The sequence below is a fragment of the Kogia breviceps genome, chromosome 3 (genome assembly GCF_026419965.1).
Source record: "Kogia breviceps isolate mKogBre1 chromosome 3, mKogBre1 haplotype 1, whole genome shotgun sequence".
In the NCBI taxonomy this organism is placed as follows: domain Eukaryota; kingdom Metazoa; phylum Chordata; class Mammalia; order Artiodactyla; family Physeteridae; genus Kogia; species Kogia breviceps.
The window spans coordinates 50,929,134-50,949,151 of record NC_081312.1 but is presented as its reverse complement, the minus strand read 5'-3'; the positions used below and the strand labels follow the sequence as shown (position 1 = coordinate 50,949,151).

The following is a 20,018-nucleotide window of genomic DNA, read 5'->3' as shown; positions in this document are numbered from 1 at the left end:
ATTAGTTGAATGAAAAAAATTGAACAGAGTATATGATCCTATCTGTATATTTTTAATAAATGTCTTTATATGTGCATTAAAGTTGGGAAAGATATATACCAAATTATTAATGTTTCTTATTGCTGGAGGACAGGATTATAGGAGAACTGTCCCTTTTAAAAACTATTTTTGTGGTTGTTGAATGTTTTGTAACCCAAATGTTTTTTACAGTGAAAATATTTCCATTTTGGAAAATATAAATTACATCTTCTACCAACGGCCCATGTTATTCTGGAGCATTCTGGAGTGTTGGAGAATGGTGTGATCTCACCTCCTAAATAAGTTAAAGTTTTGTGCTTATGATTTTGTTTTGTTTTGTTTGGCTGCACCACGTGGCATGTGGGATCTTAGTTCCCCAACCAGGGATCAAACCCGTGCCCACTGCAGTGGAAGCGCAGGATCTTAACCACTAGACGGCCAGAGTAATCCCTGTGCTTATGTTTTTATTTCTGTTTTTATTTTAAGAATATGACAGTATTTGTTTGAAATCTTTAGAGGTTTATCCTGGATCTGGAGTGGCTCGCATACTTTTATTTTGAAGTTAGAGTAGCATTTTCAGGAAATTCTACAATAAATAGACCAAAGTAAACAGCAACAGCAACAACTAAATCCCATAATATCCTTAAGGAAGTCAGCTGAAAAATACAAAATTAAATGTGAAACAACAGTAAAAAATGACAGACATGAAAATATTTATGTTAAAAACCTAAGGAAGTTTTACTGATTAACTAACAGTGAAGCCAAATCCAGCCTCTGAACACTGACACCAAATTAAATCTTGGAGACAGAGTTTTGGGTGAAGTAAAAAAGAATAGCTTTATTGCTTTGCCAGGCAAAGGGAGCCACAGCAAGCTAATGCCCTCAAAACTGTGTGTCCCAACCAGGGGGAGCCTGTGAGGAGTCTTATAGTCCACGAGCGGGGTTGCTGATAAGGATCAGGGTACGTGCAGGGCCCACATTCCTTCAATCCAGAGGTCACCTGGTGTCAGGTGGTGATGGGCAAACTGTGACCTTCTCTGGAATGAAACATGCTTCATCATGTAGTTAACATCTTGCATTTGGTGGGGGTTTCAGTTCAACAGAAGAGCTCAAAGATATTATGTGTATCCCTTGAGGCAGAACCAGGACCCTTCCCAAAGGCTGCACTATTGTTTCTTGACTGCTCCTCCCTTGTGTCTGCATCCTCTCCCTTCCCTGATTAGCAGCTGTTTGAACCTACCCTCTGGAACTCAGGGAAGGGGACACAGAAAGGCTTTTGTGCCCAGGAGCCGTACCGGGTCTGGCTTGGTTTCAATAGGAATGATGCTCAGTATGCATTGTGAATAACTGGGAATTGACTTTTTAATTTTCAGTCTGTGTTCTGGCCAAGTGGGATAAACATTAAATGGAAAGAAATTGTGTAAATTCATCAAGAATTTAATAAGAATGTTTTAAAAATATTCTTGTAGGTGGGATTAGTAGAATCAAAATTTTTTATACTAGGGAGGGCAATTTTTTCTTTTGAGATCTGAGATGATCAAAAAACTTTTATTTTGACTAACACAGTACCTAGATTCTTCTATTTTTTTCCCTCACCACAGGATTCCAATTAATGGAGAAAACCCTAAACATCGGTCATGGCATACTTTAACACCAATAGCTGATGATACGCTTTTCCTATTTGGTGGACTAAGTGCAGACAATATTCCATTAAGTAAGTTCATTAAAGTTTAGCCTACAGTTAACATTTTATTGTTTTTTTACTTGATTGTATTTGATACTTAAGGTATTTTTACTTTTCTGATTTTCTGGTTTACCTTTATCCCCAACTATGTGGCTGCATCATGAATTAGAAGTAGAAGGCCCCTTTCCTTCCGTACCCTTGCCTGTCTAAGTTCTCCTGTTTCCCAGTGTAGGGAAAGGAAGAGTGGTTGAACCTAGAGGAATTAAAGATCCTTTCAACTATAGTATTTCTGATTTTGTGTCTTCCTAAGTTCTGATCCAGATGCTTATACTGTAGGCTAGAATGGGGATTAGAAGAGGAACCTTTCCCAGGAAGCTCTAGAAATACAAGGTGAGAAGGACAGTTGCTTCTGTTTTTGTTCCAGAACTATAAAGGAAAGTGCTTAGCTAGAGTTTTTTAACTCCTGTTACTGCTCATCCCAATGGCTGTGAGTTTTGTAATACAGTTTTTCTTTCACTAGTATAATCGTGGCACCAAGAAAGACAAGTGATCAAGAATATCCACTTAGTTTGACAAGTGTCTTGTAATTTAATGCAGAAGTTTTCTATGGCTAGAGACATTTTTCTTAAGAAACTTTATATACCATTAAAACCATTTATATAATTTTATATAGGATCTACAAACAACTAGTTGTTTTTCAACAAAAATTTATTGGGCATCAACTGTGTATCTGGCAGTCTTCTGGCCAAGAAATGTCAGATGCTAGTTGGAGGAACAGCAGTTCCTCTAGGGGATGTTAGTTACTGTAGATTATTATACTTCTCTAATTTGTGGGGTTTTTAATTAAAAAGGATTTGGAATCTAATTTAAAAACTAACATCTAGGACTTCCCGGGTGGCGCAGGGGTTGAGAGTCTGCCTGCCAATTCAGGGGACATGGGTTCGAGCCCTGGTCTGGGAAGATGCCACATGCCGCGGAGCAACTGGGCCCATGAGCCACAACTACTGAGCCTGCGCGTCTGGAGCCTGTGCTCCGCAACAAGAGAGGCTGCGACAGTGAGAGGCCCGTGCACGACAATGAAGAGTGGCCCCTGCTCGCTACAACTAGAGAAAGCCCTTGCACAGAAACGAAGACCCAACACAGCCAATAAATAAATAAATTTTTAAAAACCAAAAAACAAAAAAACTAACATCTATACATCTTAAATATATACAGTATTGTATGTCAATTATATCTCAATAAAACTGGAAGAAAAAAACCCTAAAATCTACCCATTTCACTAGGAGTTGTTTAATATCATATCTTAATGAGCTCTATTGTTTCAAATTCCTATTTGCTTTTTTTCATCATTGAACTATGGAGAATTAAATGTCCTAACTCCTAGTCTAGTCAGTTTCCTCCCTCAAAGATTCAGCTGAAGAAATGGTCATCTGGGTATCAGGTGATACCGAGAAATTACTTTTAGTTTTGTTGACTGTGATGGTGGCATTGTGGTTAAGTGATAATAACATGGTGGCTGTGTAAAAAATGTCCAGTTTTTTTTAGTGATGCTCACTGAAATATGTTTGGAGAAAATGATAAGAGCTAGGATTTGTTTTAGAATAATTCAGCAATAAGAATAACAAAAAGAACAAACAAACAAAAAAGAATAACAAAAAGAGATAAATGGAGCACATATGGTAAAATCTTAATAGTTGTTGAATCTGGGTTATGTGAAGGTTCATTGTCATGTTCACTTGACTTTCGTACACGTTTGAGAATTTTTATGATAAAATATGCACATGCACAAAAAGTAGTCATATAAATGTAGCATGATAAATTGGGGGAAAAAATTAAAATTTTATCCCAAAGACCTAATCTTCATTTCTGAACTGTCATAATATTGCAGGTGATGGTTGGATTCATAATGTCTTAACAAATTGTTGGAAACAGCTTACACATTTACCTAAAACAAAACCCAGGTAAGTCTAGAAGTTGACAAATAAGTAAAATAGTTAAGAATGTTAAAGTATTAAAATGTAGCACTGAATTTATAGTGTTTGCCATTAAAACCAGAAACCATCAGGAAGGATATCTTTCAAATAAGCGTGATGTTACCCAAATAATTTAACTATAATTCTAATTATATCTGATTGTAGAAAGGAACTATTCAGTTTCTATCCATATTTGTATATTTGAAAATTTTATTCTTTTATGTAAATGTATAATCTTGCCTGATAAATGTGAAAAGGCTAAGAAATTGAAAGTATGATATAATGTTAATATTTTTAATAAGTAGACAAGAATGGGGTTGGCTTTAGTAGTAGTTATTTGGGTTTGGAAGAGATTTAGAGGAATTTAATGAGGAAATTGCTTTCATGTTGATCAAGTAGATGACAGATTATTATTTTTCTTTATTAAATGTACGATGTATTCATTAATGTAAATTTCTTAAAAAAGGAAACAGTTGTTTGTGGTATATTATAGAGTAAAAAACTGTAGAAAAATATACTATTATTAGACTGCAAAGAAAATCACATTCGTACTGTATTTTTTTCTTATTTGACTGAATAGTATGATATATATATTCATAGGAGATTCAAATTCAGTACCTTATAATCATTATGGTTAGTAACTTTATTCTTTTTCATGCCATGTATTTCAGAATTTTTTTACTATAGATTATTTATATTAATGTGAAGTCAGTCAGTGATATATTAATGCATAAGTTAATGATTTGCATTTCAGACATTTAATAATAAGTAACTTACTTGAGGAAAAGGCCTGAAAATATTTATATGTAAATATATATATATATCATTGTATATATTTATATTAATATGCACAATACATTTAGAGTTTATCATAACTACATGTGTGATTCTTATATTTTCATGTATAAAAATTCAGTGGCATGTATTGTTTTAGCAATTCTGGATCTTTTGAAATATATTGTTTAAAGAGTTTTATATTAAATTCAGGACCCCAGTGTTCTAGTCCTTGCTCAGCTACCACTTAGCTTTTTGGCTTTGGGAAAGTCACTTAAAGAAACTGAGCATCAATTTCTTCATCTGTGAAATGAGGGAGTTGGACTAGATGAGCTTAGTTCTCTTCCAGTTGTTTGATTGTGTGAATGAATTAATTATAGACCAAAGTGGTAGTAAGAATATGTTTAATTTTCAATTGCTCCTATTTTATATTTCAATCCTTAATGAGTAATCAGAGCCATAGAACTATTATCAGTAATATATAGTTAGAACTGAGCTATGTAAAGAGATTTCTTTGAATTCAGCTAATGTGTCATGTAAATCATATGCTTTATTAGAATGTTTAGGTAATAAGTTTAGAGCAGCTGTGAGAGGACATAAACTATCTGTCTGTAGAAAAAACATCAGGTTGCAAGCTAGATGTCACCAAAATCAAGGCAGGAAAGGCTTTCCAGTGTTCCTCGATGATGAAGTCCAGGCCAGAGTTTCCCTAAGGCAGATAAGACAGAGGCAGATCTGTCTTCAGGTATGAGGTGAGGAGGAGAACAGGTGGGATACAGTTTAGTGTAAGGAGAACATATATATGTGTATATATACTAATTTTTTATGACAGTAAGAATTTACTTAACATCTAAGTATATATTGTGAAAACTTTTCCAAGTTATAATTTGAAATGTAAGCTGCCTAATTCTCCTCTTGTAATTCTGTGGAAAGTTTCTTAACTTTGGTACTATTGACATTTTGGACCAAATTATTCTTTGTTGTTAGGGGTATCCTGTGCATGTGTAGAAGCATCTCTGGCCTTTACCCAGTAGATGCCAGTAGTACTGTGCCCACTCCCCCCGCCCTCCCCCAACACACACCTGGAATTGTGACAATCAGAAATATCTCTAGATATTGTCAAATGTCCCCCTGGGGGCAAAATTGTCCCTGGTTGAGAAGCACCGTCCTACAGTGTAACACTCTCTTCTCCAGGTGTCATCTTAGATAAAACTGTGCTTGGGTGAATAGCCATCTATGTAGCCATATCTGATCGCCTATATAGGTGGCTATCAGCAAGGTCCATTTTTTGTGTGTCTGTAAAAGATGTCCCATAAGGTGTTGATATATAGAGCCTTAGGCATTGTTGGATCCGTGAGTATTTCCAAGGTTACACATGGCTTTCTGTCCTGGAAATTAAGCTATTCCTTCCTATGAGGGAATTTGTTATACTCGATCTCCTTCCCTCAGTCCCTCCTCCAATCCCCATCTCCAGCCCCACAGCATAATCTGAATGTTGCTGAAGATCTGTGTCAATTTATGTTCTAACATACAAGTTGGAGAATTGGGCAGAGTATTTCACAAACAAGATTTCTAATGACTCAGTCCTATTCTGGGTCCCAAGTGCATTTGTCCTTGAATGTGTCATGATTGTTTGAGAAAACTATTTTAACAAATTGTGCGTAAGCCCATTGTTTGCATTTGTGGAAATTAAATTAAAAGGATTAATGTACTAAAAATAAGTTATGTGGTAATAAAAGACGTGATAATATGTAATTGTTTGGGGCATCCGATGCTTTAGCAATTTGGTCTATTAAGAAAAGTGGGAAAAAAAAAAAAAAAAGAAAAGTGGGACTTCCCTGGCGGTCCAGTGGTTAAGACTCCACACTCTCAATGCAGGGGGCACGGGTTCGGGGAACTAAGATCCCACATGCTGCACAGTGCAGCCAAAAAAAAAAAAAAGTAATCAAGTACTCTCAGAGTCAAAGCAATGATTCTGTAAAACTTTTATTTTCTAAAATTGAGAAATTTATGTGTGCTTTTTTCTCAGACCCACAGAAACATTAAATTTTATAAAACTATAATATAATTTTTGGTAAATAATGTGAAATTAGAGATGGATATGAGCTATCAGACCATTTCCAAAGCAGCATTAGATGCTCTGCTTCTTTATGAAATAATTTATTGAATCACTGAGTAAATTATGCTAGTATTTTGTGTTTGCTTTTGTTAATCAGAAGTTTTTGAGCACCTGCTGGATGCAGAACACCCTATTAAGCGTTTTTAAGAATATAAAATTAGATTACCCAAATTCCAGTGGTGTGCTGGTAAACAGTTAACAACCGCTCTCCAGGAAAAACAACCCCCCCGCCAAAAAAACCACCCTTGTTTGTAGCATTTGCTGATTTGCACCATGGCCAATGTGATATCATTGAACATGGAGTTGATAGGCACAGTCGGCTTTACACCACTGGGGCCATTTTTGACCTTAAGGACCTTATATATAGTCTTCCTAGGGAGTTAGGAGACAAATTACATCAAACAATTAAAGTAGTATATAGAGCAATTTGTCTTCAAATGTGAGTTAGGAGATTATAAAATAAGCACATAAATGTTGAAAGGTGCTGAACAGAGAGGGTAACAGAGCCAATTTGGGTGGTATTTGGAACACTTCCTGGGGATTTTGAGCTGGTTTTTAAGGCTCTGAGAGAAAGACTTCTCATTTTAAGCCCAAGAAGCAGGGTGAACGAACAAAAGCCTAGAAAGTGGTACAATCTTTTCTCTTAGGGAATAAATGGACTTGGCTGAAATAGAGGGTTCATTTGGGGAAAGGCAAGAGTTAAAATTTATGGGAAAAAAATAGCTATTGCTCATAAATTTTAGGCTGAGAAAAGTGGCAGAGATGCTTCCTGATCAGGAAATGTCCATGGTTAAAAATAATACATATTTGAAGAATATTATTTATCAGCTATAAGTAGCTGGAAGAGATTAGAGACAGAGAAATAAGGAACACACTGTGTGGTGTTCTGTACCCAGGGTGATAAGTAGTGTGACAATATTAATGTAAAGAGAATGACCAATTGGATTTGTCCGGTGGTGGGGACCAGAGAACAGGGAAGGAGGTCAGAATGATGAGAACAGCACCATGGCAGATAGCCATAAGAAAGCTGTTTCTGCAATAGGCTGATCAGTTCTTTTTAAAATTGTTTTATTTCATGATAATATCTATGAGATAAAGAGGTTAGAAAAAGGTCAGAGGGTATAATAAGAAAGTTATTGGGAAGCCTCTCTTTCATTGAAACAATATGATTTAATGAGCCCTAGAATCTAATTATCTAATAATTCTAGAGAAATCTTTAATATCTAACCCCTTTGAGGATATGACAAAGGCTCAAGTTCAGTCATACCCCTTTTGAAATAAATTAAATTTTAGAGTGTGCAATTTAAAACTGGTTTATATGGTTTATATGTAACGTACAGTTTCTTCCTTGATAGTATTTCACTGTTCATAATTTTCAATCATAGGTTATGGCACACAGCCTGTTTGGGAAAAGAAAATGAAATAATGGTATTTGGTGGGAGCAAAGATGATTTACTTTCCTTGGATACAGTAAGAAAATTTCAGTTCTAAATATTTCCTCTGAGTAATTGTGTTATTCAAACTAAATGGATGTTCAAAAAGATTTTTGATACTCCCACATTGAACAATATGGAAGGGCATGAAATGTTACACTGTTGTACGATTAATCTTCAGAATGAGTGGCTTTTGTGAAGCGTTTCAGTATATTTGGGGTTTACAAATCAAAACAGGTCTATTAACTTCATTAGTCAAATTACTAAGAAGAGCTTCTAAAGGATGACTCTTCGTTTCTCTTTGACCCTCCCCGTAGTCCTGAGTGTTGATAATTTTATTGAATTAAAATATTTGTATACAATATTTGGTGCATAAAAAGAATATATATAAAGTATATGTAAACTACTAAGTATAATAATAAGTACTTGTGAAATTTGCTACCTAACTTGGTAGCTAGAACATTATCAATGCTAGCTTCTCCCCTCAAGAGGAAACTACTTTAGAATGTTTAAAGTGTATTTTTTTTTATTTTATGTGCCTTTTGCCACTGCTTCACCCCTGTTTTACATTTGAGTTTAAAGCATTCTAATTTTAAAATCTGAAAAAACTAAAGTGAAAGGAATAAACGAGTAGCATTTGGAAAGTATTGTTCTTCCACTCCTTGCACCTTGGGAAATTCAGAGAGATGGCCACACTTACATTCTGTACATGATGGGCCAGGAGCTCAGGATTGCTTGCTCTGGTTGCATAGGACACTTGGGAATGGCAGGTGCTGAGCTGTCAGGGATGGGCTACAATGAGACAGAGCCCGCCAGAGAGCCCCAGTGCCCTTTCACCTCTTCAGGCGTAGTTATCTCCAGAGTTGTTCCCATGGAGTGGTGAACCCTGAGATAAGGTGGCTTTTCTCCAGGGAATTTGGTTTATTTTAAGGTTCTGAGGCCTCCAACTTAAATGTTACGTGTAGTGAAAGTTTTAGAACTTTCTTTGGCTGAGAATTCAGTGCTTCAATAAAAGATTAAAACCACAACTTTATTTAAAAAGCAACTTTTGTGGTTTGTCCTCTTTTTCTTGGCACTAGAAATCTTTATTTAGCATACCAAGTTTATCATTAAAATATGAATTCTGATTAAAATCATGATCATAAATTATGAAATTCTAAAGACCTATTTGAAAGTATTAGAAAAATTTTCTGCTGACTCCTCCACATTAACTTTTAGATGAGAGAGTCATTATTCAAAAAATCTTCTGGATCTGTGATTTTCAAATTAGGAATTCCCAGAGAATCTGTCACCTGGAAAAGGGGGACAGAATAAAGAGATTTTAAAATGAGTCATTTGGAAGAAAAAAGTTCTGCTTAAAAACCAAAAAACTTGAAAACCACTACTTTTCTCATTTTGAAACCACTGTCTTAAAGAGAAAACATGTTTCTGATTTTAAAATTTGCAGCTATATAGGGTGTGGTTAGGTACAAGTTTGGTCACTGAAAAAATGGTAACCATGTATCTAAAGTTTGTGTAGCTAACAGGTATGTGTATATTTGTGTGTGTGTGTGTGTGTGTGTGTGAATAGAGATTTATTTGCTGCTTTACATAATTTCTTTTACATTTATAAAATAAAACTATTCAATTATTAATGTATTTTATTTTTATCAAAAGTCTTGATAACTCCTTTATTATGTTGATTAGGGTCATTGTAATGATTTATTGATCTTTCAAACACAGCCTTATTCACTACTCAGGTAAGAAAATTCATTACTTTAAAATATATATGTTATTAATGTATGATAATTTCTTTCTTCTTCCTTTTTGGGAAACGTTACAATATTTTTCAGGTAGATTATTACTTGAATTTAAGTTTACATCTTCCTAAGAGTATAATAAAATTTGTAATGATGAACCATATACCAATGTAATTTTTAAAAATTAAAATATACAGTATAGTCACATTTTTGTTTTGTTTGTAAAACTGAATTTAGTTCATGTAGGAATGTTAAACATACTGTATTTCCTTGATTCTAGGCCTGACTTTTTTCATATTTTAACTTTTCTGAAATCAGAGTGTGTCTAGTAATAGACACACATATATATGAATTTAGTTTAGTAGAATTTCTGTTTTTAACCCCAAAGTTATTAAATCGGTGGTATGACTTACAGTGTATTAGCTGATATGCTTTTAATTTAAAAGGAATATATACAAAGTTTAGTGGGTGGATTGTGGAGCTAGCCCCTATTTCTGCCTGTGAGAGTCAGGAGGAGTGATTTGAGTGAAGAAGAAGTTGTCTAGTGAACACGTGTGGGTATTTTATGCAGCAGGGATAACAGGGGTGAAGGCATGGGACAGAGGGAGGGAGAGAGGGGAAGAGAGAGAGAGGAGCTCACATGCTCTGTGTCAAGGAGTGTGCTATAACTTCTAGACGTTCCACAGCTTAAACCACTTGAAAACCATAGCTCAAACTGGACATTCCTGAAGTCTTTCTTAGCCACTCCTTCTGTAACTGCTGTGGTCTCCAAACTTGTCTGGACATCAGAATCTCATGGGGAACTTCAAGAAATATTGATGGCTGTGTTCCAGCCCCACAGATTGTGATTTGATTGGTCTGGGGTACGGTCTGTACTTTGGGATTTTTGAAAGTACCGAAGGTAATTCCATTGTGCAAAGTTTAGAAATAACTGGTGGAATGATTTATCCTGCCTTGTATTGTTACTTAACTTTTGTTGTGGACATAACCACTTTCCTTAAGTAGATTACAAGTTCTTTATATGCAGGAATCAATAAATATAATATTTGGGTGCCTAGTGTGGGAAGGCACTGTGCTGTGAAATGAAAAGCCATGACCTTTCCCTGAAATTGCTAGGAATATAGAAGGCAGGCTTTCAAACAACTATTATAGAAAAATAAAATTGCTTTAAGAGGAACATGTACAAAGTTCATAAGAATACTAGAGAAGAAGGCCCTTGGTTAAGATAGCAAAGGTTAGGGAAGTCTTTGCAGAGGAAGAAGAGTCTGAGACAAGAATTTGCTGTGAACAAGCAGTGCAAAGGTGTTAGTGCAAGATATATATATCTTGCACTAACATGCTTTTATATATATATATATATATATATATATATATATATATATATATATAAGCATGGTGTGTTCTGGAAACTGAATTCTTGAGTATTCCTGGGACATAAGTATGAGGTGAGGAATTGTAAGAAATGAGGCTGGATAAGAAATCAGAAACTGTATGTCATCTAGCACCTGTGTCTCTCATGCACAAGAGTTTACATTATCTTGTAGGAGGTCAGGAAGCATTGAAAAATGTGGAGCAGAGGAATAGATGATCATATTATAAGTTATAAAAGTTCTTTGGCAACAGCGTAGATGAGAAATTGGAGGCATAGGTGTGTTAGGAAAGTTAGTAGAGACTGTTGCATTTATCAGGAACAAAGTGACGGTCTGATTTAGAAAGTGGCAATGGGGCTGGAGAAGGGAGGGAGGTAGAGATATTTAGCAGGCTGAATGGACTTGGTAGTTGAATGGATGCTAAGGGAAAGAAGAGGGAAGAATTAGTGATAGAGTGTGGAGAAGGCATTGGGTTTGCAGGTGGGATGGGGTAGAAATGATGAACTTGGTTTTGGGCATAGTGAGCTTGAAGTGCTTATGGGACTTGCAACAGAGCTTTCCATTAAATACTTACTAACTGAATAAATGGAGCAAGGTCCAGGCTAGACATCAAGATTTAAGAATCACTGGAGTATGAATGGGTATGGGTTAGCTCTGCCCAGGAAGAGTTTTGAGAGTAGGGGTGAAGCCAACGACTGAGCATTGAGAACTCATAACATTTGAAGAGAAGGTAGAGGACAAGGAGGCACAAGAGAGTGACCAGAGTTAAAGGTGAAGCAGGAGATAACGGAAGCACAAAAACTGAGGGAGGAGAGAACTGACGATGGAGCATCTGATTACTGTAAGGAGGTCGCGGAACATCTGGATTGACAAGTGCTGTGGAGTTTGGCAACACTAAGACGTTGGTAAGGTAAAGGGGGAAGCCAGGATGACTTCTGGGGACCAGCACCACGACCTGGGAAGGAGTGAGCATATTTGTTTCTGTGCTCAGGGAAGAAGCTATAGGGGACTAAGTTGTTGGAAACAGAATAAATGAATGGAGTAGGCTCTTGAGGAGGTCGATTTTAGCAAACAGGTAATAGAATTATCCCTTGACTGGAGGAAGGGATAATAATAATGGCAAAAGAAGGAAGTATAGCTATAAAAATATATGAATTTCTTGGTTGGGGGCAGGGCACTGAGAAGGTTTTGGCTGATGGTGAGGTCGTCTGATAAGGAGGAGGAGAGGTAAGAATATGAACTTAAGAAGGGTGATGAAGACGTGACATAGCTGCTGAGGTGACTGGGAGCGGAATGCTGCCGAGGGATGTGTAACATCGTAGTGCCGAGCACTCAGGAGGGCTCAGCGGAGCTGGAACAAAATCGATATGCAGTGGGCCACGTCTGCAGAAATGTGGTTTTCTCCAGCGGCACTAAGAAGCCAGGTTGCAAGCGCAGAAAGGAGATGGTTGAGTTTATCCGTGGTTGGAGTTTAGCCAGGATGGCATAACAGAGGGACAGTGAAGAAGGAGATGAAAATTGCTGGCAGGAGAATGAAGTGCATATGGATAGGAACGTGCACATGGATGCACTATGAAGTGCGTGTGGACAGGCCGGATAGGAAAGACAGTTACAACCAGAGGGGTCTTATTATTTGGAGAACCGGGAAGAGTCAAAGGAGTACAGGGGGGTGTAAGAGTTAATAAGATACAGGCTTATGGTCCAAGTGGAGGATATGGAAGTTTAAGATTTCAGAGGTGGAACTGTCCTGAGTAAGGTCATAAGAGTAAAAAGGGTTTTCCACGCAGATGCTAAAATCAGTCAAGAGACAAGACTGTGATGAGTCCAGGGCCAAAATCCTCAGCGATGGGGCAGAATGAGCAGGAGGTTAATAGATGGCAACACCCGATGGCAAAATGATGGCAGCCTGGAAGCAGCAGTGAGGGGCGAGGAGAATACATACTAATATTGGCTCCTGACTGTGAAAACAGAGCTGAGGGGAAATTTGTCCTCTTTTCTCCAGAAGGCTGCACACAAAGCGATTTTCTTAGATTGCACTTAAAGCAAAGACAGAAAGTCACAGGAAGCGGGGGTGTTTGTAGACACAGCTGGTGTTCCAAAAAGCAGAAAGGAGAGGTTTGGAAGGGGAGATAAGCAGTGATAGGGAAGATGAACCAGTATAGAAATGAGAGGAGGAGCAAAGACAGACTGCATGTGCCTGCCTTTGAGGCTGGGACTCAGGGTGGCTGTCAGACCAGTGCAGTCGTTTCTGGAGGGGGTACGGGGAGGGCTGGGTCACAGGGTATAAAATGGGCGCCAGGTGCTGCATCTTGGGGTGATGGAAGAAGAAGACAGCTCGCAGAAAGGAGTAAATTGTTATTGGGCTGGAAGGATGTGTGAAAAGGGGTCTGCTCCAGACTAACCTGCTTCAAAATTAAGTCTGAATCTTTTTTACTTAAAGAACATTATGCACGGTAAATTGTACCTGGATTTGGTCAGATATGGTCCCCATGCTATAAAAATATACAATTACTGTGGTGCTCTGGAAAGAATATATATCTTGTCATGTTCCAAACAATACCAGGGGAGTACATAATCGTGTAAAAGTTTTATAGTTTTATTTTTTATATTCTTACCTATAAATATTTTATAAGTTCAGGTTCAAAACTAATAATTCTGTTATGTTTTGTTTACAGGTCATGCCTTGACTGCATTGGTAAAAACGCTATAATTTTAGAAAGTCAGATATCTTTATTACCTCCTAAACTTCTCCAACAAGTACTCAAAAAAATAACATTTTGGACTGCAGTTAATCACCGAGAAGAACAAAGAGCCCAAAAAGAAGAAACAGAACATAAGTATCAGTGGATCAGTAGCAATTAAGTTGTTATATACTCTATGTATTTAATATGTTTAAACATTTTAATCAGACTGTATATTTACACCCCAGATTGGAGGCTTTATTTAGAAGATAAAATCTGAAACAAAAATTCTATGTTAAACTGATTGTATGGCATGAGATATATAGGAAGAAGATGTTAATGGCAGATTAATTTGTATTTATATTTGTAAATTAATGTAAATTAATTTCCTTATAAGTTGCAGAAAAAAAATCTACTTTCTGAAAGTAAGTATAATTGTAAGAGACTTTAACTCACTGTGTCTTCTTTACTGGAAAGATTATACAAATTTGAGAATAAGAAATTACCCCAAGGATTTTAGAGATTCCCCAACCTAAAGATAGATAGATAAAAACACCTCATATCAACTTTCAGAAAGAATCGATTTTTCTCAAGTCACTTTAAAATTACATAAAGCTTCCCATTAAATGACTCAGTTATTTAAAGAACTTCTCCTTAAATAACTAATACAGCTGGCCAAAATGAAAAAATAGGCAAGCACTGCTATGGGATTAAATATTGAATTCCTACCTTTTTAGCACTTATCTAGTAAAGTATTCTTCCTCACCTTTGAGTAGGGGAATAAATGTCTTCAATTGTTTTTCTGTTAGCTCTGAGTTGTTAGTTTGTCCCATTTTATATGTATATAAAGACCATGTTTGAAAGTGTCTAAAGTGGAGATTTGTCATACAAGCTTTGAAATATTGAGAGGCAGAATAGTTATTAACTTTAGAGATACCTGAAGATACATTTTGCCTTGGGGGAATACTTCTAAAGTAACTTTCAGTGAATTATGAAATGGGATGATAACCTAAATTTGCCTTTCTAGAAACCCCTCATTTTGGCCCACACCATTCTAGAGAGTTGGTGCTCAAGACCCAGGATATTCAAAATATGTTATCTTCCCATTTCTTTTCAGTATTAACTGCCTATAAAGAAATGGAACACAAATATTTATGTTCTTTAAATAGTACTTTTGCCATGGTTAAGAAGTCGTTCACATATCACAGTTGTACCCTTCCATTGAATTACTAATAACAAGGAATTACTAAGAATTTGGTATATAAAATTACTGTCTGCCATACCACCATGCACGTTGACTCTGAAATTTAAAATGTTGGAGTAAATATATTTCTGTGTTGAAGTGCATGTATAATTTATAATGGAAATTACCGTAGTTTATAGATCTCACTACATTGTAGAGATATATTTTATATATATGTACTGTATTTTAGACGTGTAAAGCTTCTATTTATGTATTGAAATATTTTGTGTTTACATTTTATTTATTATACAAGCTATATAGAATTACTATTTTCCTAGTTTTGTTAGTGTGAACCAGTCATAAGAATTGATTGTGCAAACAATATTTCAGTGTAAGTTTTCATTTTTTCTTACTATTTTCAGGCTGAATAACAGATTTAGAAAGTGAATCTCATAGGTAATATGGGTCTTAGAAGTAATTATTTTATTACTGTGAACTTCAGTATTCGGCATTCTACAAGGAAAAAATATCAGAACATATTAGACAGTGATAGACGACACTGAGCGGGACGAACACTTTTCAAAATGGCTTCTGGGTTGTGTGAAAGCCTTCTCTAGCCTCTTAGAGAGGCACTTCTGTTTTTAAATGGTTTACCTAAACACTAAAAGTTAGATTAACCCCCTCAAAACACACACTCTTCGTTTAGGCTTCAGGAGAATGAAAATCTATATATTATTTATGGCACACAAAACTGGTACTTTTCTTATTTGACTTAATATATTGTACTGCTTCAGAAAGTTATATGTCCTGAGGTAGCCCCATAGTAGGAGTGGCAGGGAATTCTAATCTGATCTTCAATTTCCAAAACTTGGCTTATAGCAGGGCTTCCCTGCTATTAGGAGATGTAGAAATTCTATGAGCTGGCAAAGCCAGTTTTCAAGATCCCTAGTCAAGCAGTATTCATTCCTCACTTCTTAGCACTTATGGTTTACTATCTACTTCTGTGTTGTTGACCTGTGCAGTGTATAGGAACCCAAGGCAACACCAGCTGCATAACTTTATCTCTTAACTCTCCCTTACGGGGGTTCTCTGTTTGAAAGATGACTCTAGAGGGTTGACTTTTTTTTTTTTTTTTCCAGGTGGTTGACAAAATAGGTTTCCAGTCTGATTCTCAAGGAAAAAGAATCCTGGCCATCTTTATTATGTGTATCAGGATATTCTTCCAGTTGTCAGGAAGGATTCTTTTGAGGTATTACCATTTTTAGAATGATATATTAAATGGCATATCAAAGTTAGTGTACATTTTTTACAGATCGTATCTTTGCATAAGCACCTTTTAAAAAATTATTAGCCTTTTGATAGAAGCTTAAAAATATTCTTTAGAACTTCATACTGTCAGCCCAGGAACAAAGTGATGTTTTCACCAATACATTATTTATAGTATGTATGTGTGAGAGGAAATAAACTCACTAAGATAGAATAATTTTCAGGGTAGTACATAGTATCTGAAAAATTAAAATTTTGATTTCAGAACACTCCACAGGAAAAGAAAGTTTTAAGAAACGAATAGTACCCCATTCCCACTTTTTTTTGGTGCCTGTTTTTTCATTGTATTAATGTGATTGTATTGGAATTTCCAATTTGATGAAGTTATCAAACAGTCCAGCATGTGGGTGCAGCAAGAACATTTTTTAAATCACCCAAGTAATGGACTGAATGTTTGTATCCCCACAAAATCCATATGTTGAAACCCTAATCCCCAATGTGATGGTTTTTGGAGGTGGTGTCTTTGGGAGGTAATTAGGTTTAGATGAGGTCATGAGGGTGGGGACCCCATGATGGGATTAGTGTACTTATAAGAAGAAGAAGAGACCAGAGCTCTCCTTCTCTGTCCCTATCACGTGAAGATGCAATGAGAAGGCAGCCGTCTGCAAGGCAGGAAGAGGGCCCTCATTAAGAACAAAGTCTGTCAGCACCTTGATCTTGGACTTCCCAGGCTCTAGAACTGTGAGAAATAAATGTCTGTTGTTTAAGCCATCTAGTCTATGGTATTTTGTTATAGCTGCCTGAGCTAAGACCTGTCTGAGGTCCACAGTTTACATTAAAGTTCAGTCTTGGTGGTGTACATTTTATGGGTTTAGACAAATGTGTAGTAACATGTATCTACCTTTATAGCAGCAGTCCCCAACCTTTGTGGCACCAGGGACCAGTTGGTTTCATGGAAGACAATTTTTCCACAGATGGGGGGTGGGGGGGATGGTTCAGGCGGTAATGTGAGCGATGGGGAGTGATGGGGGGCAGCCGATGAAGCTTCGCTCGCTCACCAGCCACTCACCTCCTGCTGTAGCCACTCACCTCCTGCTGTGCGGACTGGTACCAGTCTGGGGCCCAGGGGTTGGGACCCCTGCTTTATGGTATCATACAGACTAGTTGCACTGCCTAAAAATCCTACGTGCTCTGCCCATTCATTCCTCCCTCCCCCCAAACCTGGCAACCATGGATATTTTATTGTCTTCATAGTTTTGTCTTCCATAATGTTATACAGTTAGAATTACACAGTATGTACCCTTTTCAGATTGGCTTATTTCATTAGTAATATGCATTTAAGTTTCCTCCATGTCTTTTCATGGCTTGAAAAGATGGTTCATTTCTTTTCAGCACTGAATAATATTCCATTGTCTCAATGTACCACAGTAATTTTTTTACAATTTTCTATATAGACAATTGTGTGTCTATGATTTGTCATGAACAAAAGCGGTTTTATTTCTTCCTTCCCAACCTTTTGTTTCCTCTTCTTGTCTTACTGCATTAGCTAGGTCATCCAGTAGGATGTTGAAAAGTTGTGGTGAGAGGGGATCCTTCCCTTGTTCCTGATCTTAGTGAGAGAGCCTCTAGTTTCTCATCATTAAGGATAATATATTTTTTTAAATTTATTTATTTTTGGCTGTGTTGTGTCTTCATTGCTCCGTGTGGGCTTTCTCTAGTTGCAGTGAGTGGGGGTTACTCTTAGTTGCGGTGTGTGGGCTTCTCATTGTGGTGGCTTCTCTTGTTGCAGAGTGCAGCCTTCAGTAGTTGTGGCACGTGGGCTCAGTAGTTGTGGCTCGCAGGCTTTAGAGCGCAGGCTCAGTAGTTGTGACACACGGGCTTAGTTGCTCCGCAGCATGTGGGATCTTCCTGGACCAGGGTTTGAACTGTGTCCCCTGCATTGGCAGGCAGATTCTTAACCACTGCACCACCAGGGAAGCCCAAGGATAAGATTAATTGTAGGTTTTTTTGTATATGTTCCTTATCAAGTTAAGGAAGTTCCTCTCTATTCCTAGTTTGCTGAGAGCTTTTTTTTGTTATCATAAATAGGTGTTGGATATTGTTAAATGCTTTTTCTTCATCTATTAATGTAATCATGTGATTTTTCTTCTTTAGCTTGTTGATACGGTGGATTACATTGGTTGATTTTTTTTTAAATTAATTAATTTATTTACTTTTGGCTGCATTGGGTCTTCGCTGCTGCGTATAGGCTTTTCTATAGTTGCAGTGAGTGGGGGCCACTCCTTGCCGCAGTGCACGGGCTTCTTATTGTGGTGGCTTCTCTTGTTGTGGAGCACAGGCTCTAGGCATGCAAGCTTCGGTAGTTGGGGCACGTGGGCTCAGTAGTTGTGGCTCGTGGGCTCTAGAGCACAGGCTCAGCAGTTGTGGCGCACGGGCTTAGCTGCTCTGTGACATGTGGGATCTTCCTGGACCAGGGCTCCAACCCGTGTCCCCTGCATTGGCAGGCGGATTCCCAACCATTGCGCCACAGGGAAGTCCCACACTGGTTGAGTTTTGCATGTTGAATCAGCCTTGTATACCTGGGATAAGTCCCACTTGGTTGTGGTATATAATTCTTTTTTAATTTTTGGATTTGATTTGCTAATATTTTGTTGAGGGTTTTGGCATATATGTTCATGAGAGATATTGGTCTGTTGTTTTCTTGTGATGTCTTTGTCTGGTTTTGGTATTAGGGTAATGCTGGTTTCAGAATGGGTTAGGAAGTATTCTCTCTGCTTCTGTCTTCTCAAAGAGATTGTAGATAATTTCTTCCTTAAATGTTTGTTAGAATTTATCCATGGACCCATCTGGGCCTGTTGCTTTCTGTTTTGGAAGGCTATTATTGATTCAATTTCTTTAATAGATATAGGCCTGTTCAGATTATCTATTTCTTCTTATATGAGTTTTGGCAGATTGTGTCTTTCAAGGAATCGGACCATTTCATCTAGTTTATCAAATATATAGGCATAGAGTTCTTCATAATATTTCTTTATTATCTTTTTAATGTCCATGGGATCTATAGTGATGTCCCCTGTTTCATTTCTGATATTAGTAATTTGTGTCTTCTTTTTTTCTTAGTTAGCCTGGCTAGAGGTTTATTGATTTCATTATCTATTCAAAGGACCAGCTTTTGGTTTTATTGCTTTTCTCTATTGATTTCCTGTTTTCAGTTTCATTGGTTTCTTTCTTTTCATCATTTCATTATTTTTCTTCCTCTTATTTTGGATTTAATTCGTTCCTCTTTTTCTAGATTCTTAAGATGTAAACTTAGGTGATTGATTTTAGATCTTTCTTCTTCTCTAATTTATGCACTCACTGCTATAAATTTCTCAGTACTGTTTTTACCCACCCCGCAAATTTTGATAAGTTGTAAACACAGGGGCAGTGGCTAGGGAAGAAATTACATACTCCGAAAATTTTAGTGAGAAAAGCCTTTTGATGTTGTTGTTTGAAGTATTCCTTCTACATAATGGTCCCAGCGTGAAGATGGGGAAGGGAGAGGATAATAAAGCACACTCCTCTCACCAAATACATCCAAGTATAGAGGCACCATTAGATTAGGGATTTAAGATGCAGTCTAGTCTAACCCCGTTTTACAGGTGAGGAATCAAATTTAGATTACAACAATTCTTAATTTTCTCTTGACCTAATTGAAAAGTATCATATTAAATGTAAGCGAAAACAGTATCTGTGTGGACAGGATTCATTTTCCTCCCTGAAGGCTTGGGTGGTGAAGGTT

At 36.9% G+C, this 20,018-nt stretch overlaps 1 protein-coding gene across 6 annotated transcripts in view; it reads left to right on the top strand.

Moving 5' to 3' along the window:
• The window catches only part of KLHDC1 (kelch domain containing 1), a 44,747-nt gene extending 27,740 nt beyond the window's left edge, over positions 1-17,007 (top strand). For 3 of the 6 annotated variants that reach the window (XM_067028494.1, XM_067028493.1, XM_067028491.1), the window contains 5 exons: positions 1,620-1,732; positions 3,591-3,663; positions 7,954-8,038; positions 9,688-9,740; positions 13,786-17,007. In XM_067028494.1, the coding sequence (XP_066884595.1) occupies positions 1,620-1,732; positions 3,591-3,663; positions 7,954-8,038; positions 9,688-9,740; positions 13,786-13,972 (511 nt within the window). In that variant the 3' untranslated portion in view covers positions 13,973-17,007. The remainder of the gene's footprint in view (positions 1-1,619; positions 1,733-3,590; positions 3,664-7,953; positions 8,039-9,687; positions 9,741-13,785) is intronic. The other 3 variants (XM_067028495.1, XM_067028492.1, XM_067028496.1) reach the window with 2 other exon arrangements.
• Positions 17,008-20,018: the final 3,011 nt, after the last annotated feature.